This window comes from Solanum lycopersicum, chromosome 9 (genome assembly GCF_036512215.1).
Source record: "Solanum lycopersicum chromosome 9, SLM_r2.1".
NCBI classification, from domain to species: domain Eukaryota; kingdom Viridiplantae; phylum Streptophyta; class Magnoliopsida; order Solanales; family Solanaceae; genus Solanum; species Solanum lycopersicum.
This window is the reverse complement of record NC_090808.1, coordinates 34,407,517-34,423,539: the sequence shown is the minus strand read 5'-3', so window position 1 is coordinate 34,423,539 and position 16,023 is coordinate 34,407,517. Positions and strand designations below refer to the sequence as shown.

At 34.4% G+C, this 16,023-nt stretch overlaps 1 protein-coding gene across 1 annotated transcript; it reads left to right on the top strand.

The window, feature by feature from the left end:
- The first annotated feature begins 2,139 nt into the window (after positions 1-2,139).
- Positions 2,140-15,363, top strand: LOC138338485 (uncharacterized). The gene is made up of 2 exons (XM_069289451.1): positions 2,140-2,278; positions 14,501-15,363. Exons 1-2 carry the CDS (start codon positions 2,140-2,142, stop codon positions 15,361-15,363), a joined length of 1,002 nt encoding a protein of 333 aa, XP_069145552.1.
- Positions 15,364-16,023: the final 660 nt, after the last annotated feature.

Here is a 16,023-nt window from a genome sequence, read left to right as displayed (position 1 = left end):
GGTGAAGTCTAAGCAACACCTTGATCCGTTATTGAAGGAGTTGAAAGAATCACTTCTTGGAAATATGAAAGAGTCATTCTCCCCAAATAGGATGGTTTTTTTAGGTATCAAGGGAGATTGTGTGTGCCTAATGTTGATGATTTTAGGAGTAGGATCCTTCAGTAAGCTCATGGAGCCTATAACTCCATTCATTCTGCTTCTACAAAGATGAACCATGATCTTGGAGATGTCTTTTGGTGGGATGGCCTAAAAAGGGATATTGCAGAGTTTGTTGCAAAGTTTCCCAATTATCAAAAAGTGAAGGCCGAGCATCAAAAGTCAAGTGGTCTACTACAAGATATCCAAATTCCTACTTGGAAGTAACAAGTTGTCTACATGGATTTCATACTGGGTCACGTCGAACTAGGAAGCAATATGACTATATATCGGTGGTAGTGTATAGGATGATCAAATATGCTCACTTTTATTACGTTAAGTGTAGTTATTCGGCTAAAAATTATGGAAGAATTTATATTGACAAGATAGTGAGTCTTCATGGGGATCCTTTGTCCATCATAATGGATAGAGGTGATCAATTTACATCTAGGTTTTGGAGATTATTTCAAAGAGTTTTGGGTAGTCAAATGAAGTTAAGCACAACTTCTAAATCCCAAACGGATGGTTAAGCAGAGAGAACTATTTAAACTCTTCAAGATATGCGTATAGCATGTACCATTGACTCGAAAGTAAGTTAGTATGAGCATTTCCTTTAGGTGCAGTTCTCTTATAATAATAGTTATCATTTACCCATATCTATGTAACTTTATAAAGCATTGTGTAGTAAGAGGTGTAGATCTCCTATTTTGTGGTTTGAGGTTGGCAAGTCTTCCGTTCCTTGTCACGAATTTGATTTATAAGACTTTGGAGAAAGGTCCTATCATAAGGAACCGGATGCAAACAACCTATAATCGGCAAAAGTCTTATGCCGATCATAGGAGAAGAGATATAGAGTTTGAAGAAGGGTTATAAAATGTACTTGAATATTTCTCCTATGAAAGGGGTGGTTTGTTTAGCATGAAAGGGAAGTTAAATACTCATTATGTGGGTCTCTATGAAATCTTCCAAAGGGTTCGTAAGGTTGCATATGAGTTGAATCTCCCTAGTAAATTATCTTCAATTCATCGAATTTTCCTAGTTTCTATGCTTAAGAAGTGTATCGCTGATCCCGAGTCTATTCTTCCTATTGAGGGTCTTGGTGTGAAGGATAACATCTCCTATGAGGAGGTTCCGGTTTAAATCCTTGATCGTCCAGTTAAAAGGTTGAGGAACAAAAAGGTGACCTCCATAAAAGTGTTATAGCGAATCCACCTAGTTAGGGAGCAACATTGGAGGCCGACATGAATTCCCGTTATCCTTATGTCTTACCTAGTGAAGGTTAGTTGTTCTTACTAATAATTAAATTAATAACTTAAGTTGAAGTTTCTTTGATTTTTTGTGATGTTTTGAAAACAATCTCATGTGACGGTAAATTACAGCAAAGTTGTGCTGATAAACTTGAAAATCTGCAATTCTTCTTGTTTTGAATTATGTTGTTAATTTTTACATGGTGAGTCTTTATGAAGTTATATTGATCATATTGATAGTTTATGTTTTGGAATATTTGACTCGTTAATGATATCTTGAACTCATGTTGTTGTGAGAAGGATATTCCTCATATTATGATTTTGAGCCTTATGTGTAGCAATTGAAAATTTTTAATTACTATGTGTAAATTCCATGATTTATGTTGTAACGCATGTATTTTTGTTGGTTGGGATTCTATTCTTGAGTCTATTCCTTCCTTCCAAAAGAATTTAGTGTCATTCGGGGACGAATATTCCTAAATGAGGGATAATGTAACACTCCGAAAGTCTAAGATGTGTTCTAAAGTCTAACATGACTGTTTAAGGGTTGTGTCACTGTTTTAAGGTCCAAAATCGTGCATATAAGTCATTGAAGGAATTTGGAAATGAAAACGTTAAAAAACGTCCATGACGTCCGGAAACTAGTTCAAGAGGTGCTAGTGTGCCTTAGCCTCTATGACTAAGTTTTAGGAGTCCAAAAATTATGAAATTTTGTCAAAACATTTCTAAAACATATTAGAGTTTGTTTATGGTCAAAATGTCCGGGGATGAAATCCCAAGGAACAAACCAAGGTCACTTGAGAAGGACCCTAATAATTTGGCAAAAGCTTCCAAAAGGAAGCGTCCAACGACAGCTCGTGGTCCAATCGCCGGGGCGTCAATGGCAACCGTCGATGGTCACTTCTCCAAATTTATTGGAAGCCTGTTTTGGACAGTCTTTGTTAGAAATGACGGTCCTAAAGGACAGTTGGTCTCTTGGCCGTCGTTTAACAAACAGGGCATGGTCGTGGTCTCGTGTGTCAAAGATTCCTTTTGCTGCACCTACAATGATTTTTTAAATTAATTAATTATATGATTAATTAATTACGTAAGAGTTAAGGGAGGTGTAATTAAGTTAGTTAATGACTTATATAAAGACCCTAACCGTAATAAACTAACCTAAGCCATCATAATTCCCAAAACTTAATTGCTTTTCCTTCTCTCTTCTTTCTCTCTCCCAAGTAGAAGAACACCATAGAAGACCAAGGTAAAGGGTTATAGGTCTGATAAAGTTCAAATTTATCAATCAAAATTCCTCAATCAACAAGATATGGTTTCGTTTCACCTTTGGGATCTCTTTCCCCAAAGGGTTCCTTCAAATTGAATTCATAAAGATGAAATTCAGGTGGGTTTTCTATCAATACGAAATTGATCTTGTGAATTGCTTTGTTTACGATTTCTTTTGGATATGATAAGTAGGTTAAAATGAATTATTATTCAATTGTACTACTTTTTGATGTATTGGTATAGTTTGTAGAAGATGTCCTACAGCCCTTTACCCCAGGTTGTGATCTTTAATTGAATTACCTAGCATTGATGAAATTGGCTTGGTTAATATGTGACTTACTATCCTATGTCGTTATTATAAAAAATTATGAATAGATTGATATTTTTAATAATCCTATCATGCTAGTTCTTCGGTAATTTGCCTAGATTGTGGAGTAGATCATTAATTTGACCTAAGTCTCTACTCCTAGTCTATGAACTACTAATGAATTGCTGAGTAGTGATTGAATTGGCTTTATTATGATATTGGTTACTATTGTGTAATGATATTACACCCATTGTTTGGTTTAATTGTGGGTTGTTTGTATGACCTTGATGATGGCTTATGAAGGATATAAGGTAAGTCTTTTGATCACAACTTGTTACTTCAATTGTGGTTAATTGTGATTAAGTGATGGTGTTGTATTGCAGTTCACCTTATGTTAAGATTGGTAGGGTTTGTATGATGTTGAAATGTCATGACTATGGATTGTGAGTGGTTGGCTAAGTTGTAAATGTTATAAGGATGGTGATAACTTACCAATGTGCCTTATAAATATGTGATTTGGTCAATGTGCTACCTCACATGTATGAATTGTAATGAAAGAATAATACTCATGCAATTATTATTGAACTATTATGATGATGATTATATAAGGGACCGAGCCTATGACCTAAATGAAGTTTTGATCATAACGGATGACATAAATACATTTAAACAGGGACATTAGTTTAGCACCGAGAGAACTTGAGAATAGTAGATGTTGACTTTTCGTAGGGGAAGATTCAACCTATAGTTCCACATGTCGTGTTGACTCCCCTATAAGGGACGCTAACCCTATGGATTCTCATGAGATGAAGCTCCAACTGCAAAATTGCATGTAGAGATTTCATACCTATCTCCTACTTCCTTGACTATGTTGCCCCAATAGAAAGACTAGTTAGTGGATCCACCTTGAAAGCTACATTTATTGCTTGGGTCTACTTTGCTCGGTAGACCACCTTCCATCAGTGTAAGAATTTACAACAATGGATTCCACACTTAGCTCTTACGGGTTATGTCACTCAAGGTCAGTGTTCACAAAACTAAAATGAAGTAATGAAGTACAAATCAACTAGGTTGGCTAAAAAGGTTTGACTTGTCCCAGGTAGGGATATGTGACTCTACATATGCCTTGCATTAGTTTTACTTGAGGGAATCCTTAGGAGGTTGTTAGTTTGTATGTATATGCTTATAAATTTAAATGATATGATATGATGATCTTACATGTAATGACACTATGTGATGTTGGTTACTCTTATAAACATGTATTTGGTCTCTATTGCTAAAGTATGATGTTATGTACTGTAAATGATATGATATTTAAAGTTGGCCATTTGTTATGGTTATTGTTAGGTTTTCTTTATTGAGGTTATGGGGCATTGCTTAGTCATTGCACTAGTGGACTTAAGAAGGATTCATGAGTAATGGTGTTACTTACTTATAAATTGATGAATTCTTATTCATTCTTATATATGTTATAACTTGATAATAGAGTTGTATTTATTATGTCTCAAGTATGATAGTATGAATGATTGATTTAACTAGACTTAGTAGGTTTGGTCTTTAGATGTACATGGTCTTGACTTAATGAATATGTATTGTTGACTTGTATTGGTTCATGAATATGCATAATGCTTCTCATAGTAAATTAGCATGCTATAATGAAATTTCCCTTTTTAGCATGATTTTATATTGTGTGTGCACGTGACTCTATACATAATACATGTGATGTGCTAACCCCATTTCCCCCTTTTCCCAAACATTTTTGGTTCTGGTCGTAGGAGGGCTTCTGATAACCTTTAAAGAAGACTTGGGAATCTCACTTATCCAAGTTGTGTAGGTCCTCAATTTTATGGTCAATGCCGCTATTAAAATATTGATATTTTTGTAGTTATAAGAGTTTTAGTTCTTTCCATTTTCATTTGAGTACTAAAGATTGTATAGCCGATATGTGGCTTTATTACATTCATGTATGGGCTATGCCCAATTGTGATACTCTTTTTCAGATTGTTATGAGAGGAGACATCCATATTGAGACTATGTTATATCTTTATATATATATATATATATATATATATATATAGTTATCGATATATGTAATAAAATTAGAAGACTATTTAATCTTTTTATACGAAGGATCTATGTATACTCGATATGAATATATTATGTGTATGCGAAAGGTCTATGCAAAGCTCATGTTAGATAGACAAGTTTTGAGTAATCCGCATTTCTAACCTATGAATGTTATATGTAAACAATGAGGCTAGTCTTACTTAACCACACCTATGTAGATTCTTACACATAATTGTGAATCGCACCACACTTATGAATAGGAAACAGTATGATTCTTGGGAAACTCTCATTTTTCTTGAAAGTTGTTTATATCTGATCTTAGGAAGGAAGGAGGTGAGATAAGAAAGAGTAAAGGTGTGTTTCTCGTAGCAGGGGTTGGGGGGGTGTAGTGGTTTGATAGTTAGACTTTGAGATTCTTTTGCTTTCATGAGATAGAAATTGGTGAGAAGGTATTAGTAAGATTTGAGGTTCGTTGAAAAGAAGTCATTCTAGTATGGTTATGTTGACCTTAGATTGGGTTCCCCTTAGTGGTGGAGTATGGTGAAGAGAATGGTTGTTGTGAGTCAAATACCCTTAAGATTTACTTATGTGGTTATTCAAGCCTAGAACAAAGAGTTCATTTGTAACTTGGGTTATATTGGAGTCTTTTGTGAAAAATGAGTTTCCAAACATTCTCCTTATGATATGCATGTTTTGGTTGAGTTCTTTTTAAAGGAGAAAATGAGTTTTCATGCATGATATCTTCCTCATGGGTCATGTGCATCTAGAATAGGTTGCTAATTTTTTAAATAAGACGAAAATGAGCATGTATAAATTGTTTATGAGACTGGTTTATTGACCATTTATATGATATTTTGTAAGGGTTGATTTGTTAAATTGTGAATCATGTTCACTTTAAGGAAAACCGTAGTTACTATAAAGATTTTGTAAAAATGAATAAACTGTTCTTTCGTGTAAAATATTTGTATGGTGTTTGGAATTGAGGTATATGAGAATGATAGTGTGTAGAGAATGAAGTTGCTCCTAAATAAAATAAGGAATGTGGGTCTTATGACATGATTAGTCGTACAATAGTTTCTAGCTTCTTGTTTTGTTGTGACTCTCTTGCTTATGTGGTAGTGATGTTTCTCCTATATGAAGTGGTTTTGTTGTATGTTTATGTTCTGATAGTATTGATTAAATCATCTCATGATAATGTCTAAAATGAAGCAAGTGTCATTCGACGAATGTTGTCCAAGTAGGGGAAAATGTAGCACATCCGTAATTGACTTAGGTTAAACTAGGGCCTAATATTTGTTACATGACCTCTTGAAGTTGTAAAATTGTTTAACTAGATGTTTGAGTAAGTGTCTAAGGATTTGGATAAGTTTGAAGGAAAAACGTAAAGGGACGATCAAGACGTTCGACGACTAGTCACCTATGTGCCTTATGTGTTTTCATGTGCTTATGTGTGCATGATGTGTTTATGAGGTACTTATATTTTTTACTATATTTTTTAGATTCATAATGTTTATTTTGGTAAGGTTTGGAGGTCAAACATTCAAGAACGTCCGATGACATTCGAAAGATAGTCTTTGGACGTCCTTGTGAGATTTGATGCTACATTGCGTGTTTGATGTTGAAATTTTATGGATATGTTCCTAAGACCTATATATACATGCTTATGGATCTAAATTACAGGTATGATTCCACCTAGGACCCATAAGGGGACCTAGAAAGAGGGCCCCAACTTGAAGCTCAACACATCCAAGCAGTGGAAATCGACTGCGCCAAACGATGGCAAGTCGATAAGACGATGTCTCGTCGATGGGTGGAGTTGATGAAGCCATGTATCCATCAGATTTGGTAGTTGCATACATAACCAACCAACCCCAAATGATGTGGTGTCGTCAAGCTTACGGCCCATCGATGCTAGGGCATTGATGGTGCTGCTATTTTGTCAGTTTACTATTAAGACGGGTTTTTGGTAAAATCAACCAATGTCTTATAAAATAGTAGGATGGTGATTTTAGATGAGTATTGATATTTTAAGATTATTTAAGTCATAAAACATTCATTTAGACCCTACGACCTAGATTTAAACCTTTTCCATCCCAAAGTTTCTCCAAGAAACTGCGTTAAAGCTCAAGATGAAGATGGAGATTGATGATGGATATTAACTGGAGTTTCTTCTTCATTTATATTTGTATTTTTTTAATAAGTTATGGGAGTTCTTCATGTAGGCTTGATATAACCTTAGAGTCAAATTCAGAGGTGATTTATGTAAGGACCCGAGAGCACCCCCTAGAAGTGACACATCCTCAAATTGAACTAAGGTAGCTCGTGCCTCACATGTTCATAAAAAGGTTAAAAATGTTTTGATTATTTTTTTAACAATACGCATATTTATTTGAAGTTATTTGGAGGTCAAACGTCCAAAAATGTCCAAGACGATCGGAAGTTGGTATTTAGTCATTCTAGTGATTACTTGTATCTTATGCTTGATTTTATGTGTTGTTTGAATCTGTGAAGCAGTGTAGTTGACCCTAGTAACATAATAGACATATTAAGGGTCCAAACGTCCAAGCTCGACTACCTCGGGACCACGTAAAGGGTCCCAAGGAGGATCCAAACCTTGGACAATAGGCTGCTCAAGGCAGCGTGCAGGAGCAAGAATGAGACCTTGTCCTCGTGATGAACAACTAGAACGAACCTAACTTTCCCAAAAATTATTTGGGGTAGAATTAGGAGGCTACCCCGAGATGTGCAGCCTACTCCCTGATTTGGTTGCGTCGTTTTAAAAGTAATTTTGACATGTCTCAGAATCCCAATTCGTGTTGAGGTACTTTGGTAACTTAGGGGAAGTTTTATTAACTGATTTTAGGACATTTTTAAACCCTTTCCCAAGAAAAAACTCCAACACCCATTAAGAATCTAATTCCCAAAGTTCTCTTCTCTTCCAAAACCCCCAAAACCTCCATTCAAGAACAAACTATGGTATTGGATTCTTGGAGCTTTCTTCTAAGATTTTCATGGGCTTTTTAATGTATAAGATATGGTGATCCTTAATCCATTCATTACCATTCATCTATTGAGTCCTTTCAAAGCTTTTTCCAACATGATTCTAAGTAAAAAATCCTATCTTTTAATCTAAACATGGGTTCATTCTAAAATTAATTTCAAAAGCATTCTGATGATGAATATATTTTTTATCTACTTAGTTTATGATGAATTTCAATTCAATTTTATTGAATAATGTGAGGTTTATAGAATTTTTACGTGAGGTTTATAGAATTTTTATTAGATTGTATTGAATTGCTTATTGCTATTACTTTTAATATCAATTGAATATGAATTCTTGAGGAATGATCAAAGATGATCATTAGCTTGTAGATTTTGAAGGTTGATTTACTTCTTCTAATTAGCCTAGATTGTATTCTTGTTATGCCCACTTATGGTATCGTTGTACATGTTTATGTGTTATGATCATGGCTTTGAACGAATTGGATTAAATATTAACTGATATGATGATTCCTATGTTAGGAGGTTGAAGGATTTAGCCTTGATTCTAATAAAATGTCTAAGTGAATTGATGTTATGTGATTTTATGTATATAGTCATCTACATTACTTGTTTGACCTATCTGTGGAGATAATATTATATGTATATGTGTGATGATCATGTTAGGGCTAGGTGTGGTCTATATGGATAATGGTGATAAATATTCTTTTAGCATGACCCCTACAAACATTAAACCTACAAAAAAGATTTCTCATAGTAAGTTTGGAGTCTTATATTCTATTTTTGAATATGTACTTGCCTTCTATTATGAAATGTGAGATTTTGTAGTCTATAATCCTCAATACTCTATATGTATGTATGACTTGAGCCGTGAAGAATGTTGTACATGTGTTGTGGTCTTTAGAGGGTGGTTTCCTCAATACTATGTGATAGCCATTATGTGATTATATTGACCAATGTACACACACACTTCATGCATATCTATGAGTAGGATTGATTCATGATAACTAAGGAAAGGGATAGTTCTCCTATGCATCATTACTTATTTATATGTATGTAAACTATATCATTAATGAATTTATGAACTTGCATTCATAAATGTGTTTATGTGAAGGTAGATCTCACATATAATTGCATACACACATGCATGCATGAATATGATATGATTATGTCAAAGGACATTCTCACATTATGTAGGTTCTATGGTGAATGTAGAATTCTCACCCTATATACTTAAGGGCTATATGATATATGAGGGTGTAAGTCCCTTAGCCCTATTCTTTATGAACTTATGTTATCTAAAGGCTTAATGATGATTAAAAATGGAGTTATTGATTAAAATGGAGTGAACATGAAAAATGAGAGTGGGAGCTTGGCGTCTAGTATGTTCGTCTTCCCACAAGAGAACCTTTACGTTAGTAATTCTGGGTTCCCAAACTAGATGTGTATCATGAGATCGAAACCTTCATGCTTGGTTAGTCAAGGTTTCTAGATGCAATCTCCTTGGTCCTTAAATATGTTCCCATATAGAACTCTAGCTTAGTGGATCCACCTAGAATAGCTATGTACGAATAGTTGCACCTTCGGCAAGTTTTAACCCTCACTTTTTGGTATAGTAGTAGAACATTGAATTCCATGTAGCTCTCATACGGTCTATGACAGTTATGGCTATATCTCCTAAAGTTTAATAATTAATTAACGGAAGAATATGAGCTCTAATATAAATTCCTTGAGAAGTGTACTTAGTATAGGAGGACTATGGACCCTACCTATACATTGCACTAGATGACTTCAAGAAAGGATATGATTGGAGACCCTTATGAAGTAAAGAACTGATGTTATGTATATCACGAACCTCAAGCACCCACTAGAAGCTGGGGATAACCCTCGGATTGTGACAAGGTGTACTTGACTCTTTGGGGCCTAGTACAAGCTCTTTAACTATCGTTCATTACATAAGAAATAAAAAGTAGTGCGGAATTTAAAACTTTTTACGAATAATTTAATAAAGGAAGTCTTTCATCAATACTTCGAGAATCTCATCGTCCCAAGAAAACTTAAAGACACGACATAATTTCTTAAGGACACGACCCTTTACATTAAAAGTGAATACATGATAATTTTATAAATAAAGAAACTACGAAAAGAACAATACCCTCGAATATATGAGGCATACTTTGTCTTGAAAGAAACTTTTTCAAGTCTTCACCTTCAAACCTTCAAAAGCTTCAAAAAACCTTTACTTATAGATATATAAAAGTATGGGGTTAGTATAAAATAATGTACTAAGTATGGCATATTCAAAATCATGTAAAAAGGGACATTTGATTAAAATAAGCATTAATACCAGATAATTATAACATTCATGAATATGGAAGCAAAAAAACATAAGAAACATCAATTAACACTTAAAGAAGGATTTCCATAATATTGAACTAAAGGAAGAAATTTTACAGTAAGTTACCCAATGTTGACACCCAATTTTGACCCTCCACGATTTGATTAAATTTTATAAGCTTCTTAGATCTTAAACAAATGAAAATAATTGATTTTATCTATAAAATAAAAATTTAAAAAAATCTACCTTTCCCACATTATTTCTCAAACAATTTTCAATTTTCAATAGTCCCACATCGACATTTTATCCCTTTTGAGGATTTTTGGGTCTCTATATAAACCCACTTCATTCAATATTTTAGAAGGGGAGGGAAGACAAACAATACTCATAAAATTTAGAGAATTATTTATTCCCATAGTTAAAAATTTTCAAAGTGTTTTGTGATTTTTCGAGCTGAGGAGGTGGAGTCGTCTCGTTCAAACTCGTAGTTCCGGTTCGCTGCCCAGAACCAGATAAATTTTTTCTTAGCCTTGTTTTATTTAATTCCTAGCTCTTTTATGCTTTTTTGTTTATTATATATGCTTAGCTTTGTTTTAGTAGTCATGTGTTAGACTTTGGTTTGATCTTTTAGTAGTTAATAATGTTTATTTTGTTACTACTGTTTTACTTATTTTCCTAGATGTTTTTCCAATAATCTTCCAATTTCATGTCTTTGTTTCTTCATGTTTCACTTATGTGTTTCTTGACTAAAATGTAGGCTTTCTAGTTAGTAATAAATTAGGATTTATTGAGCTAGTTTTTCTTTATATACATATATCTGATTATAGCCTTGAACATAGGAATTGTCCCTTTTTTGTATAAATCGTGTTAGTATTGCTGCTAATGCTTTATCATTTCGTATTAATGAGGATGGCCATTTTTTAATGTTCATGTACCTTTAAAATTACTAGTTTCTCTTTTATTGAAAATACATATTTGTATTGTTACTTATCAATTCTCTTCTATAATACACTTCCATAGTGCATATCTTAAGATATTTAACTTAATGCATAGCAATTTGTCTATTATCTTAGGAGTGGATTTAAGCTCTGTGATTGAACTTTAGATTATTATGTGTCTATTTGATATGTGTGGTTAAAGTTGTGGGGTTTGGTATATCCATGTTTATCTTCCTTTGAAAATTCCATGCCCATTTGAAGTGGTTCACCTATGAGATTTGACATATTATTGTCACTAAGCTAGATGATTTGATTATTCTTTTCATCCAAATAACTTGCAGAATATTTCTGAAATGTTTTTTGATCAGCTGCTAATTTTTATTTCATTCTGTGCATGTACTTCTATCTTATTTAAGTCCATCGGGACTCCCTTCTCTTTCATTATTCCTTTTCTTGAGTTGATCTTCTTCGGAGTTGTGAAATGGAGTCATGTTATTGGGTTTAAACACCAAAAAAATGCAGCAGCAACAGCCTTAAAAAGTCGAAACCGAAGAGCAAAATTGGGTGAAAATCCTACAAAACCAGCAGCAGTAGAAGCAGTTCCTTATGGGACTAGAACTGGAAACTTTTTGGACTTAAAAAGGTCCTAATACGGGCGGCGGTAGCGACAAATGGACTTGATGTTCAAATTTCATTCACACTTTGCTTTCATTACATATTGTGACTTTGTGTTCTTACATCTACCCCTTTATTAATTTAGGTGAATTCCCGGAGAGATTTTTACTCCAAGTCTTCAAATTTGAAACTTGGTTTAAGTTTAAATAGCTTAAGCTTATTAGAATAAGTTATGAAATTTTTATGTTCTTTCATAGTTATTAGAAAGCTTTGAATCCATGTTTACGAGTTTGAACTAACTATTTAGTTCAAATTTTTGAATAGGATAAAATTGATGAAGTTTCTCAAAATATGTTTTAGGTATCTTCTAACTTTGTAGGATGACTTGAGGATTTCCTTTATATCCTTTCATAGTTATTAAACAAGGTTATCTATTCCATGTTTTAAGTTTGAATGAATTATATATGATTCAAAATTTAAATGTGGATAGAAGTTTCAAGATAAATCTCGAGACTTTTAGAACTATCACAGATTTATATTTAAGTTTTCCACAAGAAGTTTTGAGTAGTCTGAAATAAATAAATAAATAAATAAGATTTTTTAAGTATTCACATATTTTTTTTCTTAAAATTAGCCAACTTTGAAATTCGTCGGTCAACCGCGTGTTAGCGGATTTTCTAAGATGCCTAAACCCTTCCTTAGAGAATTATTTGAACCCTTACCCAAAACTCTGATTTTATGTTTTCTTTTAAACTTCATTTTAATTTATTTGGTTTTCTTAATTTTTCCTAAAAGATTAAGTGGCGACTTCCTAAAATTAAACATTTTCCAAAAATTGGCCAAAGTTGCGAAATTGGCTTCGAAACCTTTTAGTTTTCGAAATCGGGTCGTAACAGAAATGGCGACTCCGTTGGGGATTCATCTATTTTCTAACCAAAAGGATTTTATTGTTTGGCTAATTATTATTTAATTTATTGTTATTTGATGCGATTATGTATTTAAATTTTGACTATTAACTGTTATTTTGCATTCATGGCATCTTCTGATATTATATGTTAGTATATTAAAGAATGGTTTGCGGAACCGCAGCCAGAATTTTTATTCTCAATCTTTTTCGGAATGATCGATAATTTATTGGTTCGTCATGTGTCCAATGGTTATCGTGAATTTCAACCTAAGTTTTCCGCTTAGGCCCCGTTCCTTCAAAAGACACTCTTAGTTAACTAAGTTAGAGCTCAACCAAGACCCTTTTAGGTGCATTAACCTAAGATGATTCAATACCCAAGGCGTATTGAGTCCATTAGAAGACCACCTTGAGTCTAATTGACCCGCGGTCAACTAAGGCGATCATCCGATTATTTGTTAAATTTGAAGGATATGTATGTTGATTTGTAAGTAACATTGTCCTTTTGGGTCGGGTTTTTTTTTAATTTTGTTTTATTAGGTAGTTTCTTTGTTTAATTCAAATGAAGATACTCCTCATCAAGAAGTAATTCAAAAGCATCAAGAAGTTCGGGAATGAAGGTTCATATGAAAGCTTAACTTAGTTATCATTGTACCCCTACGTGGGACTCATATTTATTTTTCTTTCCTCTATTGTGCATCCCAATTTATTTTATTTATAAGTTTTGTATAAATATTTTTGGGCAATGGAACGATTTAAAAATGATATACATATCCTTCAAACGTTAGGCTTACCTTTGGCTTAAAAGGTCACATGTATGTTAGGAGGCGTTGTATATTGTTTGTGTTAATTATTACAAATTTTGTTTCATTTGTGTTTGTTTGACCTGTGTGTTTATATACATATGTTTTGCTTTAAACATAATTGGTCCATCATTCTATTCCAATGTTTTAGAACATCAATCCAATTTTCAAACCTTCAAAAATACTATAACTCCATTACCAAAATACGTTCAAAGTTACTCTAGAACATTCAAAAATTATCAAGTCATCATTCCAATTCACGTTGACCTCGTTATTTCTTGAAAATTATTTTCCACACCTACTAGCCGGTGTAACTAAACATTCCTCCAATTTCAAGCGATTACCAATACACTTTTATTTTTCCGAAAGAGATTTCCAATTGAACCAAACCCTTTTCCTTCGTTAAAATTTTAGTTCACAATAAACATTTTTTCCATTTAATAATTTTCTAGAAACTCATCTTCATCGAATTTTGGACTAGTTTGTTTAAAACAAAACACATGTTATTTGCTTTATGTGTTACTTTGGTTGATTATTATGATTAATGGACTGACTTTCGTATTTTGAGTTGTTTCAGAAGGAGAGACTGATTTGCGTTGGTAACCAAACATGCTCACTTCACCAAAGTATCTGCTTGCAGAACATTCATATTTTACACGGTCTAAGGTCAAGGGAATCTCTACAGACTCTTCACTTCTTACTTGGACTACTAAAAGGACTCGTTCAAAAATGGATCCCACTATTCACAATGTTGCTTCAACCGAAATGATCCCTACTCTATCGATCGCGGCTGATCTTAGTGCCACGGTAGCAGCAGAATCACCTATGGAGGTCATTGCTCGTCTAGAGCGATAAATTGGTGCGCTGAATCTCCTGGTAGCTCAATACCAAGCTGCTTCTCCGAATCAACCATCTGATGCTCGCAAAAGGGGGCCCATGCCACCCGTATATCCTACTTCGAGTGAGTTTCATCAAGGAGATCACTTTGCCACCTTTCAACAAACTCAAAGTGCATCACCCACTAATTCAACTCAGGATACTCCTCTTGTATACACATTTGCTCCCACAAAAGCTCCAATGGTAACACATCACACTCCACCAGTGTACACTTATGTCACTGCTCCACCCGTTACCAAGGCTCAAGAGTTTCATCGCCCAGATGTTAATCACTATATTCAAATTGAGGGGGACAGAAAATCAATTGATGCTGAAATGATGAATAAGAAGATGAAAAGTTTGGAGGATGCTTTGAGCGGTCTTCGTGGGTTCGATAGTAGCCAGAGTGTTAGATACGAAGAACTGTGCACATTTCCTGAGGTTGAGTTGCCACCCGGTTACAAGATTCCAAAGTTTGAGAAGTTTAGTGGATCAGGAAATCCATTCTTTCACTTGAAAATTTACTGTGAAAAGTTGGTTGGCGTTGGAAACAACGAAGGGATAAGAATCAAGTGTTTCAATCAAAGCCTAACTGGAAAAGCATTGGAGTGGTACTCTAAGCAAGATGTAACCAAATGGCGTACTTGGGATGATCTGGCGAATGCTTTTGTGGATCACTACAAGTTTCATGTAAAAATTGCTCCCGATAGAATTTCTATTACCAAGATGAAACCCAAGTCAACTGAATGCTTTCGAGAATATGCCATTCGTTGGAGAGAAGAAGCTGCCAGAGTGCATCCACCTATGGAGGAATCGGAAATGATTACTTACTTCATTCAAGCACAAGAATCGGAATACTATGAGTGAATGGTGACTATGGGTGGAAAAATATTTGCTGAAGTTATTAAGGCTGGAGAAATGATCGAAGATGGTCTCAAAACTGGCAGAATAAGGAGTTACGCCTCATCTCAATTTGCTAATAGAACCTATCAAACTAGTCCTTTTGGAAAGAAAAAGGATAAAGAAGTTATGATGATAACGACCCGAGGAGCTGCATCATATAACCATCAACCACCTCCAGGCTATCCTAATTCAAAATACTATGTTTGCAACAATCAAGCAACATTTCGTTCTCCACGGCCAATGCAAAATCCGCGAAACAATGCACCTCATCCTAATTTTGAGAAAAAACTTGCTAGAGTCTTCACTCAATCGAGCGAGAAAAGGAGTCAACTTCTTGATAGACTGAAAGAGGCAGGAATACTTCATCCAGTGGAAGCCAAGACTGTGAATACTTCAGCCGAGTGGTATGATCCAAGTAAGCGTTGTGCTTATCATTCAGGGGTTGTTGGTCATGATACCGAAAAGTGTATCACTCTCCAACACAAAATTCAAGATCTAATTGACAATGAGGTGGTAATAGTCGCTCAAGCTCCATCGAATGTGAATACCAATCCGTTACCCAAGCATAAGGAGTAGTGGTTGACATGACCAGTTGCAAAGAAGAGGCAACTTTCCTGAAGGTCG

What these genes read in the sequence shown, in the direction of transcription:
- LOC138338485 (XM_069289451.1), top strand. Translation starts at nt 2,140, where the DNA reads ATGTCCGGGGATGAAATCCCAAGGAACAAACCAAGGTCACTTGAGAAG. An exon ending in GTCAATGGCAACCGTCGATG is followed by an intron (nt 2,279 to 14,500) that starts GTCACTTCTCCA and finishes ATCTCCTGGTAG; the next exon opens with CTCAATACCAAGCTGCTTCT.